The following is a 21,925-nucleotide window of genomic DNA, read 5'->3' as shown; positions in this document are numbered from 1 at the left end:
GCAGTTTTCAGCATACGATAGAGTGACTGTAAACAGAGGTGATGTGGATCTCACTGTATACCCACCCTGTATGGTGGTTTAAATGAGAAGAGTCCCATAGACATGTGTATCTGAATACTTGGTCCTCAGTTGGTAGAACTTTTTGGAAAGAATTAGGGGGTATAGCCTTGTAGGAGAAGAAGTGTCACTGAGGGTAGGGTTCAAAGGCCCCACACATCCCCTCTCACTCTCTAATTCCATCCCTCTGGGACTGTTAGTCCCAAATTAAAAGCTTTCTTTCATAAGTTTCCTTGGTCATGGTGTTTTGTCATGACAATAAAAAAGTAACTAGGGCTGGAGAGATGGCTCAGAGGTTAAGAGCACTGGCTGCTCTTCCAAAGGGCCCAGGTTCAATTCCCAGCAACCACATGGTAGCTCACAGATGTTTGTAACTCCAGCTGTCTGTAACTCCAGTTCCAGGAGATCCAACAGACACACATAAAGGCAAAGCAGTAATGTGCATAAAATAAAAATAAATGATTAAGAGAAAAAGAAAGAAAGAAAGGAGGGAGGGAAGGAAGGAAGAGAGAGAGAGAGAGAGAGAGAGAGAGAGAGAGAGAGAGAAGAGAGAGAAAGAAAGAAAGAAAGAGAGAGAAAGAGAGAAAGAAGGAAAGAAAACTAGCACACTGTGATAACACCTAGCCACACCCCCTGTGGGACCCTGGAATTACATTGTCTGTGTGGGACCCTGGAGTTACATGCTGTCCTGGTTAATTTTGTCAACTTGGTGGGATGTAGAATCACCACACGTCTCAGGGGCTCTGTTGCTGTGATGACCACCATGACCAAAACCCTCTCCTTGGGAGGAAAGGGTTAATTTCCTCCTACAACTTGTAGTCCATCACTACTGGACTTTGGGGCAGGAACCTGGAGGAACCCAGCTTACTGGCTCGCTCAGCCGACTTTCTTCTTTTCTTTTCCTTCCTTCCTTCCTTCCTTCCTTCCTTCCTTCCTTCCTTCCTTCCTTCCTCCCTCCCTCCCTCCCTCCCTCTCTTTATTCTTCTCACATATATTATATCCCAACCACCTCCCCCCTCATCCCCTCCCAGTCCCTTCTCCCACCTCTCCTCTCCCCCAGATCCATTCCTCCTCCATTTCCCTTCAGGAAAGGACAAGCCTCCCAGGGATATCAACAAAACACAGCATATGTTGCAATAAGACTAGCAATTTCTCCTCATATTAAGGCTGGACAAGGCAACCCAGTAGGAGGAAAGGGGTCCCAAAATCAAGCAAAAGAGTCAGAGACAGCCCCCCGCCTCCTGTTAGGTGTCTCATGAGAACACCAAGCTACACAGCCGCAACATGTATGCAGAGGACCTAGGTTAGACTGATACAGCTCCCCAGTTGTCAGTTCAGTCTCTGTGAGCCCCTATGAGCCCTGATTAACTGATTCCGTGGGCTGGTTTTGTGATGTCCTTGACCCCTCTGGCTCCTACAATCCTTGCTCCCTCTCTTCTGCAGGATTCCCTGAGCTCAGCCTAATGTATGGCTGTGGGTCTCTGCATCTGCTCCCATCAGTTTCAGCCCACTTCCTTATAGCACCCAGGGGCACCAACGGGTGGCATTCCCACAGTAGACTGGGCCCTCCCACATCAATCATCAGCCATGACAATGTCCTCACAGACTTGCCCACAGGCCAATGTCGTGGAGGTATTTTTTCAAGTGAGATTCCCCTTCCCAAACGATTCTAGCTTGTGTCAAGTTGACTCAAAAACTAGCCAGCACACCATAAAAACAAAAATCTGGACATGTCTATGAGAGAGTGTCTTAGTTAGGATTTCTATTGCTGTGAAGAGACACCATGACCACAGCAACTCTTATAAAAGAAAACATTTAACTGGGGCTGGCTCACAGTTTCAGCTAAGAGTCCAATGAAGAACATTTTGGGGCATGTGGCATCTGTTCTGTGTCTCATTCTGTAATGAGGTTTTGCTGCACTGAGCTGGCTATTTTGTTGACTGTCTGTAGCCAGGGTTCCTACCAAGACCAGGAAGGATGGGGCAGCTCACACACTGTTCTCGGTTTATATGTGACGTTGCCGAATGGCCATCTGCCTGTGGACTCAGGTTCCAGGGACCGTGGGTAGCTGGGTGGAGTGGACCTCCCAGAGCTGCCCAGGCCATGAGATGCTGCTGGAGGGTGGGAGACGGCAAAGCAGGCCAGCCAGCAAAGTGGCATTTCAATTCGAGGGTCCAGCCGCTGCCCAGGCTGGGCTGCCCTCCACCGATGACTGCTATCGCCATCATCATTACTGCTGGTGTTCTGCTTCCAAATCTGCATTTTTCTATTAACAGATAAGGGCATCCACATCTACTGAAAGTGTTTATTTGTATATTTAATATTTTTGTAGTGCTTAATTCCTAAATCTGTGCTTTCCAGCCAAGCATGCTACCACTGAAGCCCCGCCCCAGCTCCCTCCATGTTTTAATTCAGCTGCTTGAGTTCGGTTCTTACCCTCCCTGAGCCAGTCATCAGACCACTTTACAGGGCTCTGGGAAGGTCTAGATGACGGTGCAGGGGAAGGTCTGCTCCTACTGCACACTGCACACAGTGCCGACAGAGGCTGAGTTTCCCCTGCCTTTGTGTGGTTGTTGCTGCTACCACGGGCCCATACATGATGCAGACCTGGGCTCTTCCATGTGTCACACACAGTCTCTGTGGAAGTCATTGTCCTTTCCAAGTCTGCGGACTGAGTGACTTCGGGACTTGAGCTGTCCTTGGCCATGAACATGGAGAGGTGGCATGGCTATGTGGATTGATGCAATGTAGCTTCTAGATGGACTGATGGAGAACTTCCTAGAAAAAAATCCAGCACACCTCATGCCACAAAGGGGGCCCTGACCACCTGTCCCTGCAATGCTGGGAACTCCTCCCCGCAAATGAACCAAGAAAGCATTGCTGTTGGCTGGACACTAGGTGCTGTTGCCTTCCTGTTGTAATTTTTTGATACTGGAGATGGAACCAAGATGTCAAGCACTCTAGGCAAGTGCTCAGACACTGAGCCACATCCCCAGCCCAGCCCTCCTTCTATTTCTGTTTTTTCTTTACATTTTTTTGAGACTGGATCTCACTAAATGGCTCAGGTGGGCCTTGAACTTTGAATCCTTCTGCCTCGCCTCCATTGTAGCTGCAATCACAGGCCTATGCTACCAGCCCAGACTCGATAACTCACTTCTAAAGAAAGAGGCTGTTTCCTAGCAGAGAGACACTTGCCACCCTGCCAGCCTTGAACAGCTGTCTCTCGTCTCCCCACACAGGCTGCCCTGGTCACTTTGAGCCTGGGACCTCACCAGAGGGGGCTGACAAATGGTGCTGTAAATGTGGGGTATGAAGGCCTACCCTCTGAGAAAGGACTGCACGTGGAGGTGGCCTCCTGAGGGACCAGCTTCCTCCTTGGAGGCCTGGGCTTAAGTTCATCCCACACCACAGCACCCCCACGGAGCCTTCTCTGCACTGGGTTGGAAGTTGGGGTGACAAGCGAGCCAGACAGGCTCTTGCCTCCATGGGGGTCAGTCAGGTGTGAACAAATACAGGTTCTTCTAGTACCCCAAGAGGAAAGAAAGGTAAGGGGATCCCAAGCCAGCGACACATGAGCAGCTGCTTGAATAAGAACATTCCAGGCACACTCTCCAGGGCAGAAGCAAAGGCCTAGGGGTGGGAGGAAGCTGGCCATGTGTAAGGCCACGCGGCCGTCATCATTACTTAAGAGGGAAGGGGGAGGAAATCAGGGTGTCTAGGTGGTGTCTGGGTCCTGCACCCTGAGCCCCAGGCATGGGGTAGGGACATCACTCAAACCCTGGGGGCAGAAGACAGGGCCCACAGCTCTGAAACCTGGCTCTCTTTGGGTCACCTGGGGGTGTTTTGCTGAAAGGAGGCTTGTGTGCCTCCCAGACGACGACGACGACGACGACGACGATGGTCAAGCCTGATTTGTTCCTCAGTAGGGGAAAGGTGGCCCTTCTTGTCTGTGGTCGAGAGGTAATGGAGTTGCTAGCTGCTTAGTCAGATTTGGGGTGAGGAGAAAGAAGGGGAACATTTTCAATTGAGCCTGGAGCAGGCAGTTTTAATTTTGTCTATTTTCTTGACAATCTCTATTCTCCTTTCTCAGAAGAATAAAGGCTGTATGTACGTGTGTGTGCGTGTACGTGTGTGTGAGTGTATGTTTGTGTGTCTCTGTGTGTCTTCATGTATGAGTGTGTGTTTGTGTGTATGTGTGCACTCAGAAGCGAAGTCCCTTCTGATCTGGAGACATAAAGCCTCATAATTGATTTATGGCTGTTCCTCTCACAATCTGGTGACCTGGGGGCCTGGACACTGAAGAATCAAAAAATGTTCACAGAATCTCAGCTGAAGCAGCCAGTCAAGGGCATTAGTGGGAGATGGGGAGGAGGGCAGGACAGCCACACGAAGGAATACTCGTGAGCAGCAGGGAGGCCACAGACACTGGTCCGTCCACATGACCCTCACTTGGGCCTTACAGGAAGTGGACCTGAAAGAACACCAGCGAGCTGTCTGTGGAGTTCACGGGCAGGAGAACTATCCACAGGGGAAGAATTCGGAATCCTGGTTAGTACTGCCTCAGCATCCAGGTAGGAGTCACTGGAACTTTCCAGACAGATGGACATGTCCTGTGCTTTGATCTGACTTCAGGTGGCGTTGCGCTGCACACTCAACACTTCACTGTCCTGTCACAGCAAAGGCTGAAGTGCGGAAGGAACCGACCACAGATGTAGATAGCATTGGGGTGACGGTCCTGTGAAGCAGGATTCCCTCCTAACACACAGGCACAGGAACCGAGGCATTGTGTTCTCTCTGAGCCCGTGGGAGACGGCCCTCACTCTGTCATACTGCTGGCCCCGTTCAGTCTATTGTTCTGAAAGATGTTGCCCAAGTACGGGGGCTGCGTGGCCTCTGCCACCACACAGGGCTCTGTCCTCAGATCACTGCTGTCACCGTCTGAAGTCCTTCCTTCCTTTCTGGATGGGGTTTCATGTCCCCCAGGCTGCCATCAAACTCACTGTGTAGCAGAGAACAACCTGGAATTCCTGATCGTTCTCTCGCCACCTCCTGAGCACTGGGATTACCGGCGTGAGCCACCATGCCCATTATGTGGTGCTGGGGATGGAACCTGTGACTTCCTACATGCTTGGTGAACACTCCCAACAAAGCCACAGCCTAGGCTCGTCCCTTTGGTTTCTGAACAGAGTCCATGCTGTTTTCCACTTATGCAGCTCCACAAATGTGGTTCTGAGCTAGCCCCTCAGTTTCCGAACTGTTCTGTGGAAGAATGAGACACTTGTGTCTCTAGCAGTTCAAAGTTACAGAAGCTACAAAGCAGGCCTAGCCCACGCCAGCTAAGGAAAACCTTGGCTTTGAGCCTCCCCCTGATCAAAACCTGCTGCCTCCAGAAGAAAGACAGGCAGCCATCGTGGAATACCTGCTGTGTGCCGGCACAGGGCCACACCACCTCTCTCCTCCCAATAAGCCCTTGAGGACAAAACCAAGATACTCATTTGGCAGAAGAAGCTCCACCTCAGCCCCCTCCCCCACCTCTCTCTCCAAACCCTACCTCCTCTCAGACAGCCCCCCAAACATGACTCCTCCCCCAGAGAAGTTCAAGACCACTCCCGTAGGGTATTTAAACTCCCCCCCCACCCCACCCCCAAAAATAGACACGTCGTTTTCTGGTCTCTCTTCCCCATCTCCTTTCTGGGAGGCCGGAAAATCATCTAGAACATTTTACTCATTAAACCTGGGCTTTTTCTAATTCCATTTGATTTGGTTTGATTTGGATTGCTGCATCAGCGGAGAGGCTTATGGGGTGCAGAAACTTTTCACTCAGTGGGCCCTGTTACCCTGACCAACATCCCCCAGCCGGATGGCTGATGAAGTGTCTGGTGCCAGTTACAGTTCTTACGTATTTAAGCCGGAGCCCATGTGACATCAGGGCCCAGTGGAAAGTTAACGGGAGCTTGGGACTCCAGAGCTCAGTGGACATTCTGGAATTCCAGGTCTCCACAGAGGACAAAGTGACAAACTCAGGCAGTCACCGCCTGCAGCGGCAGAGGTACCGGGACCCTGCAGGCTTTTCCTAGGTACTGAAGGGACAGACACACGCAGAGGCACTCAAGACCAATTAATGAAGATGGACAGGTGTAACAGGAAGGGTCGGGCAGTGGCAGCTTCTTGGAAAAAGTTTTTTTAAAAAATATTTTTAACAGTCTCATTATGTAGACCTGGTTAGCCTGGGACTCACTATGTAAACCAGGCTGGCCTCCAACTCACAGAGATCCACCTGCCTCTGCCTCCTAAATCCTGGGATCAAAGGCGTGTGCCACCACACCCAGCCTAGAAAAAGATTTTGTAAAATCATTCAGGCCAAATGCAAAGCACTTGTGCAGGCTGTCCTCAGTCACCAGCTGGTGACTGCTGATTGACACTGCCAATGCCCTGGTGGGGAGGGACAGGCTGTGTGCCAGTTATGTGTCCACTCTGGCCCAGCACAGGCCTGGCCCTGTGGAAGGCCTGACTGTGGGAGGAATGACCCAGGGCCAGCCAGGCTGTTCACACTTCCCTGAGCATCATCACCCAGCAGAACCAGGCAGATCCAAGCAGCTGCTTTCCCGAGTCCTAGCAGCTCGAGTTGGTTTCTTAGGACTTTTTCTAGGGCTCTAAAAAATGTAGAGCAATGCCATGATTACAATCGAGGGCACAAGCTTGTGTCCTGGGACACATGAGGCTGAGGCATGAGGGTCACATGTTCAAGGCTGGCTGGAACTACACACAAGAAGGTGCTCTGTGAGGGCCAAAAGCCATTTCTGGGTCCTCAGAAACCCTTGCTGATAGAAACAGGCTCAGCCAGGCTGAGTCACCTGGCTCGGATCCTAAGCCATGGAGGTGGGGGGATGGCACCCACACTCAGGAAGGGAATCTGAACTTGGGGTTGGTCCTTCCCAGGCCTTTATGGGCAGCCTGTGATGTCATCGGTGTCTGGCACCCCAGCCTTGTGAAAGGAGCCTCAGGAGGAAGTGTTTGTTTGCCATGTCCCGGGATTCCTGGTCCCTCTCCCCGCTCCATCCTCCGTGTGTTAGAATCCCAGGCAGGCACCACCATGCCACTTCATGCATCACTGGGGATTAGACACGGGGCTCTGTGCATGCAAGCACTCGACCACATTTGTTTATTAATTTATTTGTATTTATAAAGACAATGTCTTATTATGTAGCCCTGGCTGGCCTGAAACTTGCTGTGTAGACCAAGCTGGGCCTAACTCACAGAGATCCTCCTGCCTCTGCCTCTAGAGCACTAGAGACAGGGACCACCACAACTGACTTACCTGCTACCACTTTTTGGGGGGTGGTGTTTTGAGACAGGATTTCTCTGTGTTTCAGCTCTGGCTGTCCTGGAACTTGCTTTGCAGACCAATTTGGCCTCAAACTTATCCACCTGCTTCTGTCTCCTGAGTGCTGAGATTAAAGGCATGTGCTGCCGCCGCTGCCACCGCCACCACCCAGCTCCTCTACTACTTTTAAAATTGTTTGTAGTAGGAAACAGAACAAACACAACATTTGAGAGACTTAATTCTAATCATTCTATTTTTTTCAAATTTTATTTTGCTTGTGACAGGGTCTTGTGTAACCCAGGCTGGCATGGAACGCTGTGTAGTGGATGGAGGCTGGCCTTGAACTCCTGACCCCTCTGCCCCGCCTCTCAAGTACTGGACAAGTGTGCACCACCATACCCAGCCAGTGGCTTTATCTTTGAGTTTCTTTATTCAACTATTGCCTACCCCACCCCATTTTTTGCATTTTTTTCTTTTACAAACGAATAAAATCAACATTCTTGTCTTTTGAGGTAGAAACGAAGCTGTAGTCAGGGCCTTGACTACATTGCTTTTTTCTGGAGGAGGGAGGTGGTTTGAAACAGGGACTCACATGGTAGCCCAGGTTGGTCTAGAGCTCTCTGTAGCCCAAGTGTACCTCAGGTTTGTTACAATCTTCCTGCCTCCACCTCCCGAGAACATGGATTGCTGGCATGTTCAACAGGCCTGGCCGCATGGTGCTTCTTTCCATCCGTTCAGTGAGCTGTTATTTAGTAAGTGCTGCCCTGTGCTAGGCACTGTGGGGAGCCTCGGGGGCAGGGGAGGCCAAAGCAGAAGCTGCCCTGCCTCTATTTCATAATGCAGCACCCGTTTCTTTGCGAGACAAAAGTCTGAACATTCTTTCCCGGTGACCGAGGGCACTGTCCCTTTGCAGGAGGCTCCTGCTGCAGATTGGAGGACTGACAGGTCCCTCCAGCCTGGCTCAGAGCTGCAGCTGCAGGGCCTGGCATGCTGACCTGGCACCACACACTCGGGAGGAAGGGGTTGCGGGGTGCTGGTGTGCCAGATTCCTCTGGCATTCTGGAGGCCTTGGGAACATTTAAGCAGCTATTCCTGGGACCAGACACTAAGGACAGGCAGGGACAGCCAGCTGGGAGTAAAGACACATAACAAAGCATGTGACAAATGCGGGAGAGAGTCTCCCAAGGGACTAGGGGAACATGGGGGCTCAGTGCGGCTTGTATGGAGCTGTGAGTCTCAGAGAGACCTTTCTCCAGAGCTTCTCCCAGCCAGGCCGGCCGTCCTATGTCAGTTCCCCACTGGATCCTAACAGTGGCCCTGCCAAGTAGGTACATTTCAGAGCTCATTTAAGAGCGGAAACTGAGGCCCAATGTCCCCAAATAAGGACAAACTGTTAGTAACAGATACTTATGTAACCTCACAGCTCTGGAAACCCAGAATCAGGGTCTGAGAAACCAGCCCATGAGCATGTGAGCCCCTCCAAGGGTGAACTCTCCCGGGGCAGGGCCTGGTATAAAGGACAGCCCCACCTCATGCTTTGTGGCTGACTGCCACTGGGCACACTCAAGCCCTTTCCACCAACTTCCTTCAACACCTTCCACAGGGTGCCAAGCCCCAGCCATGGCCTTGCACCCTGCATGCCCGTGATCCTAGCATTTGTGAAACTGAGGCAGGAGGATCAGCCTGGAGATGGATGCTGTCTCAAAGCAAGGAAGAGAAGGAGGCAGGGAGGGAGGCAAGAGGAGGGAAGGAGGGAGGGAGGCAGGGAGGAGCAGGGAGGGAGGCAGGGAGACAGGGAGAGAGGGAGGGAGGGAAGGAGGGAAGGAGGGAGGAGGCAGGAGGGAAGGAGGAGGGAGGCAGGGGGAGGAGGGGGGGGGGGGAGGGAGGAGGGAGGGAAGGAGGGAGGGAGGCAGGGAGGAGGAGGGAGACAGGGAGGAGGAAGGAGGGAGGAGGGAGGGAGGCAGGGAGGGAAGGAGGGGGGAGGGGGGAGGGAGGCAGGGAGGAGGGAGGGAGGAGGAGGGAGGCAGGGAGGGAGGAACAAAGCCATTCACAGTGTTTTCCTTGACAATGGACACAGATGTTTGGTAGGTACCTCTGACTCATGAAAGCAGCTTGAAGACAGTTCTTTTGGGGAGTGATTTAGATGTAGGTTGAATATCTGGACCCTTCCAGCTGGCCTCAGGCTCATCCTGTGCTATAAAGGTATAGACACTAGGCTACTCCAGGCCACTAAGGAGCCTGAGGGTCTGGGTCTAGAGTCAGGAGAAAGCCAGGGCTCAGCTCTGGTTTTCATAAACACCTGACCTGTTGTCCCTTCTGGGCCTCAGTTTACTCATGACAGGATTGACTGGAAGGTTCCCCTCTGATCTTCCCTCTTTCTACTTCCTGTCCTCCTGATGGGGTTCCAAATCCTGCCTTCTCACTGAATCAGCTCTCCCCTGGAGTGGATACACTGTGAAGGACAGGGACAGACAGGTGACACTCTTGGGCATGGACATTATAGCCATTGAACCGAGCCTATCTGGCTCACTGTTGGGACCTTCAACCACAGTGGCATGCACTCAACCCATAAGTTCTTGTGTTCACACCTAACACATAATACACAACCAAGAAATCTGGCTACTGAATTTGCAGATACACACCTACACACGAATACACATGCACACAGACACTCCATACCACTCCACGGACCAGAACTCTGGATCTAGCTCCAGGCAAGTACTTGTTCTTGGTAGGTGCTGAGCAAGCTTCTGGGTACTTGGTGAGCAGTCACTGGGAAACGGAGATGAGTGAGCAGGGAAGGAAGATTGGCTAGCAAGGAATGAAGTTGGCTCCCAGTATGGTCAGCATTGCTTATGTGGTCCTCAGGCTTCTCCTCCACAGAGAAGGACAGAACCCCAGTGCTCCACAGAGCTTAGTCAAGGCCATGGGAACCAGCAGGGAACAAGCCACAAGGGCTTGTCTTCCTGGAGTGTCCAGGCAAGGGACAGCAATCATGTGACTGTAGTGGGTAGCCATTCCAGCTTTGATCTGGAAGTTCCAACCCCCAATGAGGCTTCAGTAACTGTCACGCCTATAAGGCAGGGCCTAGAGAGGACCCTGAAGACCCGAGATCCAGTTGCGCCAACTCTCTTGGTTCCCTGGAGCTGGAGGTAGACTGAGCAGAGTTCTCCAGAGAACACCATTGGACTGCGCTGCGTCTTTCCCAGACCCTGCAACCTACCTATCCCTTCATTTTTAAGTTATGCCACTAAATAAACCTCCGTTTTAACTACGTGGAGTGGCCTTAATAATTTCACCAATATGTGACAGCAATCATGACCTCACACGCACGCACAGGCTGCTACTACAGCCACTATTCTTCATCCTCATTGTGAAATTCTGTCCCACCACCACCCGGGTTCGGCTACATGAGGTCACTGGGTGAGGTCACCTACAGGGGATCCAGAAGTGTCTGTCTCTCAGCTCACCAGCTGCTCTGACAAATTTCACTTCTGTAGACACAGACATTCTGCCCCTTAGACAAGCTTGTATGAACAATGTAGAAGGGTGAATGTAGATCTTGGGGTCCAGGGGCTGGGGTGGCCTGAGATGTCCAGCACCACTGAGGTCAGGTGCACCCCTCCCCTTGTGGTTACGGACCCAAGTCCCTGTCTTAACACCTCTTCCCAAACTCACTCATACCTCAAACCTCAGGAACCCTCCTGTCAAAAGGGAACAATAACACTTTGGACTTCAGGTTTTGGGGGACAGTGTGAGACCCTGGGGAATATTTATGAAATTACAAGGAAGCATGTGAGGGTCAGGCAGGCCCAGATCAAGGCCCCAATAAACATTAAGTAAATCAAGACTGCAGGAAGTCCGGAGAGGCTAAGCAGGGCTAGATGCATGCTGGGAATGACCTGGGGAAAATGCCTCAGCTAGAAGGACTTTCAAAGGTCATAAGCCAGGAGAAGAGGTGGGTAGGTGTGTCACCAGACCACTGAGGGCTGACTGGGCCTGCCTCTCTGAAGGCAGGTTGGACCCCAGGAAGGGAGTGGTGGCCGGAGTGTGGGGGAGGGCTAGCCCCAGGGAGTTTTCTCAAAGCAGGCTCTCTGTTGATGGAGCTCTGACTTTCCACAGTGCCCAACCATAGGCAGCCAGGGGGCCCCATGAAGAGATTGCCAACCTCCACCAACTCCAGCCAAAACCCGTGCTGTCTCCTACCCATCCTCATCTGGCAGCCAGCTTGGATCTGGCATCTGCACAAGGCTGGCCACAGGAGTTTTGAGGGCCCTTGCTCAAAAATTATTAATGATCATAGAGTTTAGACAATGCTGAAGAGCAGAGCAGGAACTGAGCCTGAGGTCTTTGGGCTGAGCCTGGGGTCCAGGGAGAGTGTGCCTGTAGAGCTTAGGGAAGGATCCTGCACCCCAGCCAGCTTCCCACTGCGGCTGAGAGCAAAGCAAAGTCCCCTTACGGGCAGGACAAGCCCTCTTCTCTCTGAATGTCCCTCTGGAACAGATCCAGCCCAGGGGTAGGGCACAGGGCCATGCTGTCTGGAGTCCCTGAAAGGCCTGTCCCAGCAGTTGCCTGGGGACACAGACCCATTTCACAACCCTGTGACCAAAGCTGGAGTTGGGAAATAGATCCCAAACTCCAGACTTTCTGAGACCAAGAGAGCCCTCAGCTCCCATACCACCCACGGCTTTAGCCTTGGCACTTGCTGCCCTCCCTGTCACTCACACCCCAGCTCCCACCTCCCAGAAAGGCTGCCCCAGCATCCCGGCCACAGTCCTTTCTTCTGTCTGATCTTCCGGCGTGTCTCTCTGAGTTATCACCAGATTCTCACGTTCACACAGGTACAGTCTGGACTGTCACCTCCAAGAATATTCACCTCAGGAGGGCCAGGTCCCAGGACAGGCTGGTTTCCACCTGGCCTTCAGAGGGAGAGGAGCCCTCCACATATGAACTCCTTCTCTAGGCTTTGGCTCCAGCTTAGCACCTGTGTCTGAGGTCCCAGCCTTTCCAGCTTTTCAGCCCGAAGCCAGTGAACCACACAGAGCCCAGCATAGAATAGGAGGGCAGTTATTTGTCTGAAGAACAAATAAACAAGCCAGTCACGATGGCATAATTACTCAGGAGTCTGAGGCAGGAGGATTGCAAGTTCAATGCCAGCCAGGACAACTTAGACCATGTCTTAAAATAAGCAAGCAAACACACAGACAGACAGATAAAATAAAAAGAAGGGTATGGATGTAGCTCAGATGTCAGACCTGCCTAGCATGGAAAGGCTCTAGAATCAACCCCAGGTACCCAACAAAGGGAAAGGAAGGAGCCAGAGCTGAAGGGGAGGAGGGAGGAGGGACGGAGGGAGGGAGGGAGGGAGGGAGGGAGGGCTCCCTCAGCTTGGTAGTGAGGAGCACACCACTCCTGGCAGAAAGAGTGCCCCCACCTCCACTGAGCACCACCTTGACCCTGCACCACTCCCTCTGGGCAGAATGTGCCCATCTTGACAGTACGCCCTGCCTCTCACAGACAAATTCTCAGCACATTCAGGGATGCCAAGGTCAGCAAATAAAAACCACCCAGCCACCCAGGTAACTTCGAACTTCAGCTGAGACGCACACTTTAGTGTAGATCTGTCCCAAATACTTTGTGGAATATATCATGCCGCACATGCTTTACCTGATACACAGACTTAATCGCCTGCCCTGGGTTTTCTCCGGCAGCCCTCACACCCAAAGGCCACCATGAATGCTGGTGGTACAGCCAATGCGCCCTCCAGTTCTGCCCTCCTCTGCTGTCTGCCTTAGCCAGGGGCCTGTCTAGAAGCAGGCCATCAGTCTGCTGGCCTGTAAAATGGACTTTAATGACAGCAGTCTCCTCTCTCCCCCAGGGGTGCCCAGAGGATTCAGGAGTAATAATTGCCATGCCCTGCCCGCCCGCCTACCCACCCACTCCCAAGGCCCTGAACTCCTCTCCCATTATGATCTTGCCACGTGTTGGTGCCATCAGGTGCCCCATTTTGCGGAGGAGGAAACCAAAGTCAGAGAGGTGAAGACACTCAGCTGAGGTCACACAGCAATGCCTACTCAGTCTTTGAGCGTCTGTTCCAACCATCATGCTGGACACTCAGTTTTACGTCTTCCAAGTAGGGCCAGACACTGTGAAGCCATCCAGTCTCAAGTAATGGATCGACATAGTAGGGTCACACCGTAGCATCCAATAAATGGTGGCCAGATCAATGGGTGGTGAGAGCAGTGGGAAGTTTGGTTGCTTTTCACTTTACTGAATTAATTGGCTGTTTTCACCTGCTGCCATTCAACCTCCACGTGTAAAAGCTACGACATGGACTGGAGAGATGGCTCAGTTTAGAGCACTGCTCATCTGGAAGACCTGAGTTCAGTTTCCAGCGCCCAACAAACAGCTTACAACCACCTGCAACTCCAGCTGCAGATCTGAGGTGCCCCGCTGGACTCCCCAGGTACCTACAGACACTTGGCATATACACATAAAAGGCCAGTGAGATGGTTCAGTTGGTAAAGCAACTCCGGCTGCCAAGTCTGAGGACCTGGGTTCCATTCCCAGGACCCACGTGGACAGATAATGAACTCCTGCAAGTCATTCTCTGACCTCTGACCTCCACATGTGTGTTGTGCGCACACACACACACACACACACACACATTAAATTTAAAAAGGCCTTATTTCCAGTACAACCAAGGTCAAGACATTGCCCATGGACAGACAAGCCAGATTCCCCACAAGAAGTCCTCCTCAAGACAGGTGCACTCCTGAAGTCCTCGGCCGAGGTCCCAAGTCCCAGGGGAGCTTGTGGACTGAATGATTACTGAAAGGAGGGTGTAGCTAGCAGTCTCCATTGACCTCAGAAAGAATGCTTTTTTTCCCTATAAAAGGTAGCCTGCCAATGGCCAATATTCCACAACACACACCCCCATACACACACATACACCTTGTAGACACTTTTATGCAAAGGAATTCAGACCTTTAAATCCCTCCAATTTATAAAAATTTTATGTAAACTTCCCACCTTTGGTTTTAGCAAAGCAACACACACACACACACACACCTTCCCGGAACTCTATGGCCCTGGAGCAGCTGATCCCCCTTCCTTTTCTTTGCCATGATTCTCCTAAAACTAGTCAATCTTGAAAGACTATGAGATTGGACCCCCGCCCACAGGGAAACGACCCAGTTACCGCCTGTGTTAGAATAAGAACTAAGTGAACACCCTGACCAGTCTGGGTCAAGGCCCAATGATTTTTTTGGGGGAAAAAGTGCCTTGGGAGTTACTTCCAATTTGTTTCTTGGTGCAACTCAGAGGTTAGTCAGTCCCGACAGCTGAGGTGAGCAGGCCTGGGGTGACCTTACCACCCAGCCAGCTTCTCAGTACCCTCCCAGACAAGGTTAGTTTCCTTTCCATTTGGATCTCAGTCAGACTTTCCCATGCCAAAGATTGCAGGGGGCGGGAGGTGGGTGGGGGTGGAGTGGGGTGGGATGGATGAGTGCTCAGGCAGAGCAGCTGCTCTCATGGTGAGGCCATGGCCCCTGCCCTGAACTGATTGTGGCTGATTGTAGCTGGAGATAAGGCCCTTAAGAGTACTTTACTGTTCTTCCAGAGGACCCTAGTTCAGTTTCCAGCACTCATATGGCTCACAACCATCTGTAACTTCAGTTCCAGGGGATCAATCCGTGGCCTTCTTCTGTCTATTGCGGGCAGAAAGACAGACATACACACAGGCAAAAATTCATACATATATAAATATCAAGATTGAGCTGCTATTTCAAACAAATGTAGAGGAGCATCTTGGAATTTCCCTCTGGCGGGACTGGGCTGCAGGGTGGATCCTCCAGGAAAGTCCCCGAAGGTAGGGGCAGAGGAACCCACTTCCTGGGCTGCCCTGCAAACTCTAGACTATTCTCGAGCGCCTTCTCCTCCTCCATCCAGTCTATTAAAAATAAATTAACAATAACCTGTAAAAGCTTCCCCTCTCCCTAAAGACAAGGGGGCAGGCCTGTAGATACTTACAGAAGGGTCATGTGTGGGAACAGGTACCCCCTACTCCCGCTTGGGCAGAACTCAGGTTCCAACTTCCTGTGCCCTCCTCAACCTGAGCTTCGCTGACCACTTTCCCTGGCTGTAAAATGGAGCCAAATCAAATAACATTTTGGGGTGGCATTACTATCTGTGCGTTTCTGGCACACAGTAGGCACACCACACGAGGTAGTGTGGGAGTTCAGGAAGGGGTCAGAGGCGCACTTTACATTGGAGGCTAGAGTTGCGCCTCTTACGTAATAGTTTAATATCTTTGTACACAGAGCATGGTTTCCCGGGGCTCTCGAGTAATTAATTAAAACTTAATGAGCAAAAAGCACACTCCTGTGACCCCCTTTTGCACTCTGAGCCACATACTCCAGCCGGTGAAGTGGGCCTTGGGGCAGCAGATAGAGGGTGTGTAACTGCTGGGGTGCCCCATGACAGTGACCCCCCCAAGTCATGGGCACTAATTTACGAGGGCCGGAGGGCGATTCTAGGAGCAATCCAGGGCATGTCTACAGGAGTCTCAGTCTATCCAAAACCCAGCTAAAATGCCGGGGGTTTGGGGCGTGAGGGTGGGGTGGCTGGAGCGTCGTGTGGCTGCAAAATGGAAAATGGAGAGTCTCCTGAGAAATCTGGCCACGGGTGGGTCTTTACCCCGGGGTTCATCATGCTCTGATTTCCATGTATTGAACACCTCAAGGCGCCCCAGAAGCCTGGGTGGAGGACCCAGGGGCAGGATTTGGGGGAATAACACCTTAACTTCTCGCTTTGAGTCTCGTTCTGGGTTGTGGCTGCCACAGAACTGGGAACCCCCGGGGACCTGACCTGGGGACTCCCGAGGGCGCCGGGTCTACGCGGGCACGGGGCTCGGGCCCTTTAAGAGCCCGCCCCGTGCGCGGCGGGCCCGCCCCCCGGGCCGAGGAGGGTGCGGGGGCCGTCGGCGGGGATTGGCGCAGCGCGCGCCCCCTCCGCGGCCCCGCGCGGTGGGAACCGGCAGCCCCGTCTAGCGCTGACGTCAGACCGTCTGCCTGCCTCCGACCGCGGGCGCGCGGCGCAACCCGATCTCCTTGGACTTGAATGAGGAGCGGGCGGCGGCGCTCGGCTGCGGATCGGCCGGCGCGCAGGCTGAGCCCGGCGGCCCCGCGCCCCGGCCGCCCGCCCGTGCCCCGCACGCCACCCGCGGCCACGGCCCGCCGCCCCGGGGTTCCCGCTCGGCGGCCGGGGGACCCAGCTCGCCCCGGGGACCTCGGCGGCGCCCCGAGCCCGCGCCGCGCCGCTCGCTGTATGCGGGGCCCGAGCCCCGCGCGCCGGCCGGAGCCGCCCCCGCGCCCCGCGCCTAGCGCCCCGCGCCGCCCGTGACCGCTTGATGGGGGTCAACGGCACCGCCGCCGCCGCCGCCGCCGGGCAGCCCAATGTCTCCTGCGCGTGCAACTGCCAGCGCTCTTTGTTCCCAGCATGGAGATCAGTGAGTGAGCCCTTTCCCCCCGGGACAGCTCCGTGGGATCCCCAGCCCGGGACGTCGCGATCGCGTGGGGATTCGGGGGGGCGCGTGCCTGCCTCGCCCAGGCTCCCCGGCTGCACCCGCCGCGCCCGGGGCGCGCCCTCCCGGAGGCTCGCGGCAGCTGGCGGCCGGCCCGGCTTTGTCCCGCGGCGCTGCGAGCCTGGCACGGTCCCCGCCGCGCTCGCCCCGCCCGGCCCGACTCGGACCCGGGTCTCGGCGGGGACATCGCGCCGCGCAGGAGGGCCAGGCGGGCCGGGCCCGGGAAGTTTCCATTCCGTTTTCCCCAGGGGCCGAGGCGATGGAGCAATTAGGCTCTTAATCAACTTTGGGCCGGGGGGAGCGGGCGGGGGAAGACACTGTCTGGCCCGGGAGGTGTCTAGGACTCCTGGCATGTGTCTGGAGTGGCCGTGGGGATGCGTCCCGGGTTTCTGTGCGTCTATGGAGTGTGCTCGTCTGTCTGTCTGATTCTCGGCGCGTCTCTGAATGTCTGTGAATTTGAGTCGCGGTCTGTGCCGGCTGTGTGTGTGTGTGTGTGTGTGTGTGTGTGTGTGTGTGTGTGTGTGTGTGTCCCTGCACCACTGGGTGTCTGATTTGGTGTGTGCGTGTAGTCGCTATGGTGTGAATCCAGCCAGATCTGCGGACCGTTTGTGTCCAGGTGTCTGAATCCAAGGCTCAGCGCTGGTGCGTCTAGCCCACCGCGGATCCCCAGTGTGTGTCATTGTGAATGTCTGTCCCGGACTCCTATAAATAGCCTCTGTCTGGACTGCTTGGCTCACCCTGGCTGGGATGGTGGTTACAAATGAGTCGAAGTTTTGGGGCTGTGTGTGTTGGGACCTCCTGGGAAGTGGGAGACTCAGGGAGATGAATGCAAGTGCTTGAGCCTCCTCGGTTGTCAACATCTAAACCACCAGAAGTTGAGATCAGGAAGCATCTACTTCCTTCTGTGGCCCACCCAGGTGGCTGTTGAGTTGGTTGAAGAAATGAAACCTCACTCTCTGCCATCTGCCTTCTAATCTGCACCCTTCCCCTAACTCGCTTTGTTTTTTAGTTTCCCCATCTTACCCCAAAGCATTCCAGGCAAAAGGGCACCCAGCCTTTCCCTAACCCAGACATCCTTCCTCTAGCGGAGCCCAGGGGCAACTGCCACAGAACAGGGTAGTCGCTAGGTGACTCATGGGCTGGTTTCACAGGCAGCTGCTACAGTTTGTGCACCCCCACCTCCAACCCGCAGTATGTACAGTAAGGCAGAAGGGGTAAAAATAACCTACGACCAGCCCCACCTGGGCCCTGGAAGCAGGCGTGGGTGGTGGGTCCCCGTGCCTACCTTGACTCTCTGTCTCCCAGTCTGGGATTTGAAAGCCCTGAACTCTCTGTGTCCCACTGCTCCCCAGCTTCCTGGGCTGCCCGGAGCCAGCCGGGAGGTGTCAAGAGAGCCTGCCAAGAGCCAGCGCTTGTGGTCTTCCCTTGGCATCAAACCCTACTGCTTCCCAGGAGCCCCTGTGTGATCTAGGGAGGTTCATGAAATTCACCGGGATGTTATTAAAATAAGTCCACACATGTCTGGGGAGAGGCTGACCGCAGCTCTGTGGATTTGCCTGGTTTCCCTCCTCACGTCGCCTTACAGAAAAGAGGGACCCACTTTATGTGACACCACATTCCAAAGCTTAGGCACAGTAGGACTTTGTGGTCTTGTCTTTTCTCTGCTTTATAGACTTTGAAAAACAACAAAACAAATCCTTCTTAATTTTGTCCCTTAGTGCCGGTAGCATGCCACCAAGCCTGACAACCGGTGTTCAGTCCCAGGAACCCACAAGCTGAAAGGAGAGAATGGACTCATAATTGGCCCTAATAATGTCTTGGTTGAGACCAAAATGGCTTGAAACTCTTGGTGGTACCCCATGTTCTCCCCGACTGACAGGGTTAGTGTCTGGAATCCCCCATCACCCAGCCGGTTTAGTTCAGAATTGTTCCCACATCATATCTGCATAGTCTATTTACTAAAAGAGAGGGCAGAACAGGGAGGACTCACTTTAACAATGTAACAGTTTGTTACTTTGTTAGGAAGCCCTAAGGCCTGGTGTTTCCTGGAAGCCCCTGCTAGGAGAGAACAATAAGGCTGTTTTTTGTTTTTTTGTTTTTTTACCTAACGGGATGGAAGTTCATACCTGCAAGGGCATTCTCCCGGGCTTCTCTTCAGGACACTCGTCTAGAAGGGACTTTTAAGCCTTCCTGGGCTACAGTTCCTCACTGGAAGAGCACACCCTGCCATTGAATCCTAAGCTACAGTCTTTGATTCTACCCCTGTGATCCAGCCGAGGTTGAAGTACTGGTGACTCCTCCCGGGACCCCTGGTCCATCCCCCTTTGTATTCTTCAGATGTCCTATGTTTTAGACCTGGGAGGGGCTGAGTGAGCTTGGAGCTCTTGTGTTTCAGTAGACGTGAGGGAAATGAAGGTAGGACGCTTGACTTAAGGTCCCCAGCCCATTCTAGTCCTTGGTCGGAGATGTTTCCCTTGGACCCCATGTCCTGCTCCTTGAATTTGAAACTTGCGTGCCAAAGCAGACCCACCTTAAGCTTAGAGCCTAAAAGACCTGAGTGCACAGCTTTGAGGAACCCACCCCTTGTTCCACATACACATTTTTCTTGGTACTTTCCACCTCTTTCCAAATCTATATCTCAGAGTGGAACCCCTGACTTTCTATTCCTGCTCTCCTCGTGGCTTGCAGAGCAGGCCGATGCACACCCAGAGTACTTTCTGGACTGACTGGGTGCCGGGGTCCCCCAGTCCTGACTGGTTGGCTTTCATTTTGCACACATATGCACAGGCACACTCACATTCTAAATAAATGCCTAAATGTTTAAAAACACTTTGAAGTGAGGTGAACAGCACTGGAGGACCAACACTCCTGGTTGTTCTCCGCCTCCACAGGCGTAAGCCTGTGTACCTACAAGTACCCACATCAACATGCACCCACCTCCACCCTCCTGCGCACACACCTTTGTGAGCCCTCAGCCACCCACTCATAGGACATCCAGCTTTGCCTCTGTTGGTTTGCCTGGTGCACACCATTTGTGTTTAATGCTGTTTGAATCCGGGGTGACTCGGCCTCCAGACTGGGCCAGATCATTCTCTGTTGGGAGGGAGAAGACTGTCCCATGCAGGTGGCCTCCACCCACCAGATGATGGTACCTCTCTCTCTTCTAGTTATGACACACAGACTGACTCCAGATGCCCTGCTGGGAACCACTTTTGGCTTCAGCAAAGACACTTGGGTGCTGGAGGGGGACCTTTCGGAAGTCAGCCGTTTGTCCTTGAAGTTGACGCCTGCCACTCATCCACTTAGCTTTATTGAGTGTCCATTATTGTGTACCACAGGGGGAGGAAGACAGCCGTCTCCTGTGGAGATGCTTTTCAGCCTGAGTGTGTTGGGTCAAGGTTCTGGCTTCAAGTCAGGAGGGTGTTTCTGGGTCCAGGGTGAATGGTGCACATTGGACAGCATCTACTTCCTCGTGGGCTTCTGCACTGGGACTTTTAACCCACAGGTCTCCAGCTGTCTGGGTTTTAGGTCATGAGGCAGCAGGGGAGCTGAGTGTTGTGACTGTGGCCTTGGACCAGACGGGCCTGTCGTGTCTGTCAAGGTTGTTCCTGCACTCGTAGGGATGGTTTCACACATGTGGGCACGAGCTTGCACGCACAACTACTGTCCCTTGCCGCCTCTCCTCTGAGTTAGGGGGAGAACAGGGAAGTCTCCTCGTCCTACAAGTTGGACACATTTTTTTGCTGTCCTTGTAAAGAGGAAAGCAAGGTGGTGTCATGGGGGAGGGGGGCCAGATTCGGGTGGTAAACCCAGAAAGAGACGTTGTCAGCAGCCAGGGGCTTTGCGGGAGGGAGTGACTGAGGCTGGCAAACCCAGAGCCCTGGCTAGGTGGCCCAGGCAACTGGTTAGTTTTTAAAAGTAAGGAAATATCCTGGATGTGGGTGCTGGTGGAATTCAAAGCGGGGTGCCACGTGGTGTGCCTTCTCTCTTGGGGTGTCACTGTCCACGGGCAGGCCTGGGGGGCTGAGTCCCTCCACCCCCCAGCATCACTTCTTTGAAGATGCCCAAAGTGAGGGCAGGAGGTCAAAGCCTCCTGTTTGCTTCCTGAAAGTCATAGCATAACAGAGGTGTAGCCCACACACGTGGAGCTGCGCGTCTGTGTGTCTGCTCTCGGTGTGTCCTAGGGAACCCTGAAGAAGGTACCATGCTGCCAACCATCCCTGAGGGGCTATCTGAGGCTGGTGTAACAGGGTTGAGGGCAATCACTGTCACCCCGTGGTGCACTCAGGGAGCTGTGATGTGCTCCCTCTGGCCACCGTGAGTTGGAAGCATAGCTCAGTGGTAGAGCACTGGCCTGCTGTCTCCAGCCCTACAAAATAAACACATAATGAAGAGGAAGGCTTCCCCCTCCCCAAAGCCTCCCTAAGTTACCACATGTGCATGTCCGTGCGGATCAGACCTTTCAATTACAGAGGGCCTGGGTGGTGAAATGTAGGTGTCAAGCCCTAGATTGATTGACAGGCTGATGCTTTTCTAGGCTGAGAGTGGAACCCACGACCTTGCCAGGCAAGGACCCTACTACCAAACCACAGCCTCTGCCGCTCCTGGGTTCTAACTGCTGGCAGTTTTTATCTTATTTTTCCTTCTCTCACCAAGAAAACCTACAAAACTCACCCACAGACATAGTCTACCATTGAGTGGCCTGTCCTGCTGAGTGGCCAAGGACCAGAGGGACAGAGAAGCCCAGAGTTGTTGCTGTCTTGCTTCCTGTCATGTGACCTCTCAGAAGTTGGTGCTGCAGCACCCCCTTGTACTGGAACGGGGCAAGGATCTGGAGGTCACTGGTACAGTGGCCTCTTCTGGGCTAAGGGTGGTGGTGGTAGGCTCAGATTAGCTGTGACTATTTTGTCCTGCCCTCTGCTGGTCCCACCCTGGCACTCTGCCTGATTAGAAAGCGTTTG

The 21,925-nt window shown here is 53.4% G+C and overlaps 1 protein-coding gene across 1 annotated transcript in view; it reads left to right on the top strand.

Moving 5' to 3' along the window:
- The first annotated feature begins 16,790 nt into the window (after positions 1-16,790).
- Positions 16,791-21,925, top strand: part of Pmepa1 (prostate transmembrane protein, androgen induced 1) — a 52,904-nt gene continuing 47,769 nt past the window's right edge. Inside the window, exon 1 of the mRNA XM_028893780.2 lies at positions 16,791-16,889. Within this exon, the coding sequence (XP_028749613.1) occupies positions 16,880-16,889 (10 nt within the window). The 5' untranslated portion in view covers positions 16,791-16,879. The remainder of the gene's footprint in view (positions 16,890-21,925) is intronic.

Source organism: Peromyscus leucopus, chromosome 4 (genome assembly GCF_004664715.2).
Source record: "Peromyscus leucopus breed LL Stock chromosome 4, UCI_PerLeu_2.1, whole genome shotgun sequence".
In the NCBI taxonomy this organism is placed as follows: Eukaryota; Metazoa; Chordata; class Mammalia; order Rodentia; family Cricetidae; genus Peromyscus; species Peromyscus leucopus.
Note: the sequence above shows the minus strand (reverse complement) of the source record. Positions and strands in the feature narration are given on the sequence as shown.